General features: G+C 48.1%; 2 protein-coding genes; both read right to left on the bottom strand.

The window, feature by feature from the left end:
• Positions 1-5867: 5867 nt before the first annotated feature.
• GSTUM_00009989001 (uncharacterized protein) lies at positions 5868-7319 on the bottom strand. XM_002841003.2 has 6 exons: positions 7115-7319; positions 6884-7004; positions 6641-6809; positions 6513-6575; positions 6224-6456; positions 5868-6151 (listed from the first exon to the last, which is right to left on the bottom strand). Exons 1-6 carry the CDS (start codon positions 7214-7216, stop codon positions 6048-6050), a joined length of 792 nt encoding a protein of 263 aa, XP_002841049.1. The 5' UTR covers positions 7217-7319; the 3' UTR covers positions 5868-6047.
• A 102-nt stretch (positions 7320-7421) lies between these two features.
• On the bottom strand, positions 7422-9518 carry GSTUM_00009988001 (uncharacterized protein). XM_002841002.2 has 5 exons: positions 8919-9518; positions 8772-8839; positions 7880-8717; positions 7810-7843; positions 7422-7752 (listed from the first exon to the last, which is right to left on the bottom strand). Exons 1-5 carry the CDS (start codon positions 9420-9422, stop codon positions 7652-7654), a joined length of 1545 nt encoding a protein of 514 aa, XP_002841048.1. The 5' UTR covers positions 9423-9518; the 3' UTR covers positions 7422-7651.
• Positions 9519-9577: the final 59 nt, after the last annotated feature.

Raw genomic sequence — 9577 nt, 5'->3', positions numbered from 1 at the left:
GATATCCGGTACGATGGTTCATTGTGTTGGATGTGAAGCTTACGCATTGAGATCAAAAATAATGACAATCGTTCATTAAAGCGGTGATAAACCAGATATCCCAATTATCAGTTGCCAGTGCTGAATAGGGATATATGGAGCATGTTGCGCACTACGCGTGAAGATCATCGACCCTTTCTTGGGGCAAGATATAGGGCCCACCGGAACATTCATGATGCAATGGCCCCCCATGATAAGAAAATTTAGGCGCTGAGGGAGAGAAAGGTCTTCCATACTCGACCCATATAATGGATTTGTAATTCATCCATCCATTCACTTCATCCGTCCTGACTCCCGGCAATACTTCCCAATCGACAGCATCTTACCTGCCCTACCCTGCCCTGATTCAAAGACAAAAATCACGACATCCCATCACCAACCAACTCGGCACCCACAACCCAATTTTTCCAGAGCACCGTACCGGGATTATGATACGATAATATCAAGATGGTGCCCCAACTGCGGCCGCCGCGAATCCCGGGGAATACCCTAAGCACTTCTGCCAAATATGACACCACCGCAGTCGTACAGTACGAGTACAGTACTATCTCCCCCTTACTCGAGTAGCAATATGAATACGCTACCGGCAACTTAACAGAACACGTAAAAAGGAAGGAAGAAGAAAAAGGGTCCGCAAGCACGGCAATCACCGGGTTGGTTCAGCGCGTGCCCGCCGAATACGGTATGATACCTTAAAGGGTGAAAATGCTCGGGCGGTTTCATAAGTGTCCGGGCGGACAGACACCTCAATGCCAAGGACCAGCAAAAAGCGTAGATCTCTCGGCGGTGTCTGGATATCTCTGGAATTGGTGAGTTTGGGTGCCTTATATTAATTATGATTGCCGGTACTTAGTACTTGTGCTTGTGCGAGAGAACTCGTAGGGATCTGTGTAAGATGGGTGCAGCGGGTGTGCTCGAGTATGTGAGAGGTTGAGAAAACCGAGGTGGTGGGTTCTTGTGTTTTTTTTTTTTTTTTTTTTTTTTTTTTTTTTTTCTTCTTCTTTCTTTTTCCTGTCTTTTTCCTTTTTTTGTGTTTGTTTTGTTTTTCCTTTCCGAGATGGGCATGGGGTGTCACTCGATTCATGACAATTACAATTTCATGTTTATTCATTTTATCATACCGGTATCCATAATTATGATAAGGTTTTTGGGGCGGTGCTGTCTTGCATTACGTGTGTGGTGGGGTGCGTATTGGAGGAACGTGGGACTGCTCGTGTGGCGTTTGGCGGTAAGAACTATCGGGATGGGTAGGGCGCGATAGACCAAGTGCGGATTATTATTATGATGCTGTAGACTTTACCACACCGGTATCATAAGTACGAACCACTGGGTACGTAGAAGTATTTATAGTCCAAGTAAGTAAGTACCGGTACCGCAGCGAATAGCCATCGCTTCTGATGCTCCGGGCACACCGCTAACCACAATACCGACGCAATATGATACAAACTAATCCATTGTTGGGGGCCATCTACCCTACCCAATGTACCGGAACATGACCTCGTTCGCCCCAGGGACTTGATGTCGTAGTATATTATTGTATTATTGTGCACTTAGCGTCTACCTCTACGAGTACTCGTATCTACACTCTACTGTGCTGTAAGGTTCTCAAGGCACAGTAGATTGTCTTGCTAAACCCCAACTCAATGGGCGCGGGGATGCAGCTGCAGTAGACCAACTGGCAGCACCGAGCGGAGCGCTTGCTCCGGAAAGGAAAATTGGTACGAGTACTGTACAGTGGTCGTACATATTTAGACCTATTTGTTCTCGTGACCACCGCCCGTCGGGACCATAGGTTGGTATCATAGCCGGTACGGTAACTTGGATGGTATTATCCTTACAGTAACGGGGGCGTTGAACCCTACCCTGTAATACTCGTGCTGCTTGAAAGATGGGTGTTATCGTACCGGTAACTTATCGCCCTCCGGAACCGGATATCACACCTCAAGATATTTCAAACTCCGAATTCTCGCGGAGATCCCACTGTACAAGTAATATTCTTGCAACCCCGATATATCCGCGGCAAGGAGGTGGATATTAGGTATTTCCTTCCGATTACGTAATGCCCAATCAGCCATTACATTGGTGATTCGAAATTTATTTTACCATATCGACAGGTATTGATCTCGTTGAAGGGATCGGGGAGCGTGGAATTGGGGGAAGGGGAGTTTTACGAGGGGGGGGCTCCGTTTCTGAGGACTTCATCTCGCCAGGTGGTGTGGTTGTGGTTGAGAATTCTTTTCGGGTGTTTTTTCATGTGTTTATCTGCACAGCGCTATTAGAGTATCATAAAGGGCGGGGTACGATAATTATTATGACAATAAAGGGCGGAAAACTTGTCGTGGCGACAACGTAGGGATTATGTTGATCCGTTGATAAACAGATGTGAAAGGAAACATAAATTTATCACATCACTGCACCGGTAATAAAAGTCAGAAACCCGGACCAGTTGCATTGATGCTTGCTTTTCCTGCAGAGATGGGGATCGGAGATTCCAAAGGGCTAACTAACTTGGGGTTAACTTTATAGGCAATCCTCATGGGACCGCTTCTGTACTGAACCAAATTCCATGATTCTTGCCTCACACTTAATCTACCCAAGCATCCATCCCCCTCCTGTTCGCAAGATAATTCAACCTGGTATCCACTCTGGGTTGCTCATGTCAACCATCCCTTGTTATTTTTTCCCCGCTAATATCGACCAGATGATCACCACCCCATAGGATCTTGCTGATCCTTTATTTCTGCCCTTTATGACCATGCCCGAGTACTCGTACTCGTACTCGTTCAACTAAGTTGCTGTATTAGGGCCCGTATGATGGATGGATGGAAAGGACAAGTGGGCGACTCGAAGTAAACACCCTCCTGTTTCTTTTCTTCCGATACCTATAGAGGAACTATTCTCAGAGGGGAAAAAAAGAGAGAAAAAAAGAGGGGTTACTAAAAGGGACGATGGGGGACCACCTGCCACTCCCAATATCGGATATTGCTAGTAGAGCACGGTAAGTTACTGCTTGGAAACATGACTTGTCGAGTCCACCAAGCCTATCAATACCAGACCAGATTACCAGCGGAAATCACCCCATCGGCCCAGGAAAAACTATGCAGCAACTCCTCCCCGGGGCTCACGATGCTGGCCCGAACGGCGTCAAATTGCTCACACCACACCACAGAGAAGATCTGCGCTGGGGACTTGGGTCAGCGGAAGAGCAGCATAGTTGGGTGACACGGCGTATCAATTTCTTGCTTGCCTAATACTCCCCGGGGAACCACCTTTGTATTGGGTTATTAAGCTGGTGCCTTACGTTCGTCGTCGTCAAGATGGCGGTTGTTTATGTCATGTCACGGGTTGTCACTCGAGCCACTCCTCCACCCTTTCCTTACCCTGCTAGAGCTGCGAATGGAACTGGAGGAAAATATATATTATGGGTTACAGACGGGGGACCAAGCGTGGCCAAGCAGGGAATCCATTACCGCGGCAAACCCACCGGATAAGTAGAGCAAGTAAAGACGATAATAGGTACTGAGAAAACATTGGAAATTGGGAATCTGAAGGAAGTGTGTGGGCTTGGAACTACATTTGATGTGAGGATTCATCATCACTATCTCTACCCCCTTTTTATAACCGCGTTTTTCTCCTTCCCCGATTGCACTTTTGCAAGTTCTTAATAATCGATCATCATTTTCATCTCTTCAAATCCGGCTCTTACGACGTCAGTCTCAACAGATACTATGATACCTTCAATAACCCCCCGTCGACTATTCCTTGTGTATGTGTAATCGCCATCACCAAGCAGAGACCAAGTAGTGGGATATTAAGGATTCACCACATCCCCCCCTTCCCCCCGAATAGTTTTGTTATTTTTCGCCCCCCGAATTTCGTGATGCTAATTACCGTTCCCGAATCTTCAGTACGATCTTATACCGTAACTTAAGCCCCGCCAAGCAGACCTCACCAAAAAATAATAATAAATAAACCCACTAACTCCATATTTAGCATGTGCACAGTAGTGCACTCGTAGCGGGCGAAAAGTACGGTACCTGGAAATAGGGGTTGTGAACTCGTCCTGCACGAAGGCTCAGATATCATGCGCACGGATATTTTTATTTTTGCCAATCCCCCCGTTTCAGGAATTGTCATCCGGTACCGTGAGGTGACGGAGAGGTAATATTATCTCAGGGGCGGGCGAAACGGAGACCCCGCGGGGTTATCCATCATCCCGTCACCTCCGGGTCAGTTTGTTCTGTGTAAATTTGGCGCATTGCTCAAATTTGGGTTCAGTCTCTATCACTCGTGGGAAGGAAGCATGGTCCGTGATTCGCTATCCCCGCGAGACTTCCAGTTTCCGGATTCGGAGGCCGATCGGCGCTCTCCTGATATGGTATGGCTGAGCAATCTGGAGGCGTTGGATCTTGCTGTATCAATTGGTGCTGTATGATGCAGTACAAGTATTCGCGATTGTTACTGTGGACCGTCGAACTGTACCGATCGTGTGCCTTTTACCCCTGGTTGTCAAGCCGATTTCATCAATTCTCACTCGTTTAACTTTCACCTCTGTGTGGGGCTGGGGGAGGAAAGAAGGAAGGTGGGTGGATAATTAGATCCCCGGAATAACTCTTTCCGTTCTCAAGGACTATACCTCCGTTTTATGGATCTGCGGTTGCGACGCGGTATCTTAAGTGGGTGGCTATGGGCTATACTTTCTGTTAACTCCGCATCGGGAGGGGACATGTCTGCTCCTCTGGTTAACTTTCCTTCCGCACTATATTCCCTAAACCACGGGTACAAAGCACATCCCATGCTCCTCAGGTACTTCACAAGTCCCAATCTCCTCACTAGGCCATTCACCTTCGTTGGGATGCCCACCGCAGCTCCCTGAGCGAAGACCGATGACTGAAAGATCCCTTCAAACCCACAACCATAGGCAAGCATTTAAAGCCGAAGGAGGAGAAGAAGGGAAAAAGAAAGAAAGCTGAACAGCACGCTAGTCCACCGATACCCACGCCGCCGATGGGATTCTATGGTTAGTTTTTCTTCAGAAATAATAATGTCGTGTACTGCTGTCTACCGGTAAAATAGCCATCCGGAGCAGAGGAACTTATTGCTAGAGCGTATGGCAGAATCCAACCTACTCGTAATAATCACGGAAATGCAAGTACTGTACCCCAATCTAATGAGTTGAATAAAACCTTTCCTTATCACAGTAGCAGTATCGCACATACCGACACCGCACTCACTCGGAAATCACAACCCACCGCCGGGTGACCCATAGAGCCTTGCTAAAACGGGATTACTCACCAACCGGCAAGTTAGAATCACCCAATGCCAGTCCGCGAGATGCTGGAAGATCAGCTCGCTCAAGTCATAGTCTACCGCATTGGTCTCCGAATGCGGGGGGGTTGGATGCCCTCCATAGACGTCGCGAAATTTAGGTCTACGATACCCACTACCGTAGTACGGAGGTTGTCGCTCCCGACCATGTTTTTTCCCCCTCTGGAATTGAGCCGAAGTTTGGCAGAGTAAAATACCGGTATGGTACCGTACGTACCTGCCTGTGGTACCCTGGGAACGGAGGAATGACGCATATTAGTATCGTACGGTGTTCCCACGGGGCTTGGTTTACCTGATCTAATCCATAATCATGATGTGCATATTACAACTATTACAGTGACATGCTCTACGGACTTTATTCCAGCCCCCAGGTGGGCCCGCTCTTGCATGCGTTCATCGGCATACTCGTACTGTGTTTCTCCGATATACGGTACTTGTGTGCAAGTGCCGTGCGTGCGGGTTTCAGTTGGGTGTGCTGGTATGATAGCAGGAACCATATATTGATCATGTGACATTTTATATTATGCTTATATTTTGCTATGTAGCTACGGCGGTGGTGTTTAGGGTCATCCATCACTGCCGCTCTCCGTTTGTCTTCCCACTCTGAGCTTTGGGAGGGACGGAGGATAAACTGCTTTTCGGACCTCCCGTTACGTCTTGCAAAGGGGAGAACAAGAAATTCACAAGTCAAACAACTCCTTCAACATCTTTATAGTATCCTCCGGCTTCGTGACCGAATGACCAATGGTTCTTGAGTCCTCATAGATCTCATAGTCATTCCCGCCTTTACAAACACATCAGCCCATATCCACCGCTACCACAGCCATCACTGCAGAATGAGGGAGGAGAGACACACCTTTGTAAGTCTTATCCCCAAAAAAGTGAATCTGCGAAAACACGCCCTCCTTCTCGACGTGCTGGAGGCAATAGGTCTTATCCCACCCGGTGGGGAACACGTCGAAAGATATTTGCCCACCAATGCTGTATGTCAGGCCGTAATCTGCAAAGTTCATCTTGAGCGCTTCGACAAAATCCCGGCGGACATTGTGGATTTTGTCGTAGGCTTCGAAGTCGTGGCGTTCTTGGATTCTGTTTTCTCACTCATCAGACACACCCCAGGAAGTGAGAAGGAGGACGGTATATACGAAGCATTACGCCCAATGGGGGAAACGTTGATCATCCCGTTGCGGAATTCAATGAATGTTCCGCTGCAGCAGAACTTATTAGCCATCCAACCCAGCTCAGCACTTGGAGGAGAGGTAGCGAAGCTAACCGTTTAAGGGGAATATCCAAATCCGCAATGTAATGCAAGATAAAGTTCGCTATCTTCTTATACTTCTCTTCGCCCAGCCAGGTGATGAAGCTGTTACTAGGCAGGGCTTCTCCGAGCTTATACGCGGTGAGGCCATTCTCGGCAAAGCAATAGTCGAATATGTCGATTACTGCATTTCCCACCCATCCACCAATCGATCAATCCTGTTCGTAGTAGTAAGGAGGATGGGGAGTGGAAGAGCACCATTCAATCCATTAACACCCAACTGCTCCTGCTGCTTCACAAGATCACTTCCACCAACGAATCCGATAGCTACCTTTGCCCTGAGCTTTTGTAGGAGGGCTAGCATTTCTGGGCTCACGGTCTGCACATCCCATAATCATTATTGACTGTCTCCACCTTGATTTTCGGAATTGGGTTTTTTCGTTTCGAAACAAAAGTGCGGGGAAAAAAGGAGGCCATAGCTCAACTCACCCTTCTAGCTGGAGTAAGTGTCCCATCAACGTCAAAAAGGCAGATGGTATTCGCGATAGGGCGCTGGGTCAGAGGTGGAAATTGGGAAGCAGCTGCGGACATTTTGGAGTTGCAATTGGGCTTTTTGTAATACTTTCTTGATGGGGGAGGTGAGTAAGGAGGAGGAGGAGGGGTGAAGGTCTTTTATGGGTTTTGCTGCTTGGTTGGTTGGGTTGGTGGTTGAGCTGGTTAAGCACGTTAGGGTACTAGCTGAAGAGCCCCCCCCAGGGGCTCTCAGGGTTCGATCCTTGGCGCGGAGATCACCGAGTTTTTAGAAATCAATACCCGTAAATTTTAACTTGAACTTGGCTTGGGACCAGTATTCCTACAAGTTGCTTTTCCTGATGCTTGCGATACCGTAAATTATACAGAGAATAAAAGAGCGCCATATATACAAAGCATAAACCCCATGTCTGAGAACCCTACAGAGATGTCACTACTCCTTCATTCATCGTGCCTTTAGTCTATGGGTATGGTATAGTTTGGTCTCATCACTATTTATCTCCCTCCATTCACAGAGAATAATATCTGAGGCTTGCGATGAGCTAGGTCGAGTATTGTCTGCGCAAAGAGCGAGTTCGCCCAAGCAAACCAGCTTCCTATATCACCACATGTCAATTCTGCCGCGATTAGGCTGTGGGATGGAAACCACATACTTGTATAATCCTTCACCCTCTCGACATTAACGCTCTCGTGCACGAGCCCAAGCGGCGACGCCTTCAACACCATCCCAAGAAGAGCCAAGATTTCGTCATCATCGTTAGTCGTCAAGATTTCAATCAATAAGCTGATCGGCCAAGCGTGTGTGATGCCAATATGCGGACCTCCGATGCCCTTAAACTCAGTCCCGGTCAAAAAGTAAGGGTTGCCTTCCCGGGAAAGAAGCATCTTTCGGGTGTTTTGGTATGTTTGGTTTTTAACGTCGACAAAGCCAAGCACTGGTAATGCGAGTAGGGACGGAAGGTTTGCGTCGTCCATGATGATGTGCGAACCATATCCGTCGACTTCATATGCAAAGACTTTTCCGAAAACCGGATGTGTAATGACACCATGCTTCCAGACACCGGCCTCAATCGCTTCACCCTTTTTTTGAACAAAATTTGCTAACTCTATCTGCCTGACCTTCCTCAGGATCTCTGCGGTTCGCTTGAGCTCCACAGCTAACATAGCATTTCCAGGAATGAAGAATTGCATAATCGCAGCATCGTCGCTGGGCCTGAAGGCGGATCTGACTAAGCTAGTGTTATGGTTAATAGGATTGCCGATACCCCCCAGGTTCAAAGTCTCTGTCCCAAGCGTGGTCCTCCTTTGGAAAGTATAGACCTGACGTTGAGCCAAACCGGTCCTGCTGAAAGAAGAGGCCTGTTGCTCTTCAATCAATGCCATGACATTATCCACCGCTGATAGCCATTTCTCCCCGACGAAAGAGAGATCGCCGGTATGATTGTAGTACTGATTTCCGAGAGAAAGGAAAGAAGCCAGTGAGTCAATCTCGTATTTGCATTCAAACACCACAGTGTTATCGTACGCCGGATGAACATTATCGTCCTGGCCATTGGAGGTCCTAGCACGCCTATTAGCAATCTATCAAACCACTCGCCGCCAAAGATTCACTCACGGTGCGAGCCCACTAGCCTTGGGAGGTTGAAAAGCATTACAATAAGGAGACTGTAGCACGAAATCCGCCTATCATACCAGGGCAAAAGTTAGCTTCCCCTTCCCCAGCTTCCCAAACAAACGATTCTCTTCAAGAAGCACAAAATACCTGGGTATTAATAGCTCCCAAAATCAAATTCCTCAAGGACTCATCATTCTTAGCGAGCAACTGATACTGGGCCAACTGATTTGTACTATCCCTCAGCCACTGAGCATTGATATCACCCGTGACAATAAAGCTCTGCTTATCAGCAACCCTCTCGGAATTCAAATGCCACCTAACCGTCGTATCCAGCGTATTCGGGAAGCAATTCTCGAAGAGCCTAGCTAGGTCCTTATCCTTGATCCTCGCGTTCATCTCCGCGATCAGTGATTCCACGGCTGGAGAATTGTAGAGCCTGCATTCCTCCACGGGTCGCTGGAATGGCAGTCGGTATTTCCCCTTGCTATAAGGCGGGTGCAGGCGTGTTGCGTAGTCCCGGTAATCCGGACACGCCCGGTGATGGGATGGGAATTGCTGCTGCTGAGAGCGGTAGAGTGCGTCTTGTCGGTTGGCTTCCGACCCTCCTATTAGGAAGAGGAAGGATACCAGTAACGTGGCAGCACCAATCATAACGAGGGGTTTCCAGCTGGAAAAGAGGAATCCTATGGAGGTTGGTGACGGCCGGAACTCGCTTTTCTTGTCGTCTGTGGGGGATGGAGGTCTGTAGGTTGACGAGGAATCGCACGTTTCGGTATACTGTGACAGCTTTGCAAGCGGCACCCGTT

This window comes from Tuber melanosporum (genome assembly GCF_000151645.1).
Source record: "Tuber melanosporum whole genome shotgun sequence assembly, scaffold_65, strain Mel28".
NCBI lineage: Eukaryota > Fungi > Ascomycota > Pezizomycetes > Pezizales > Tuberaceae > Tuber > Tuber melanosporum.
This window is presented reverse-complemented; position numbering and strand designations above follow the sequence as displayed.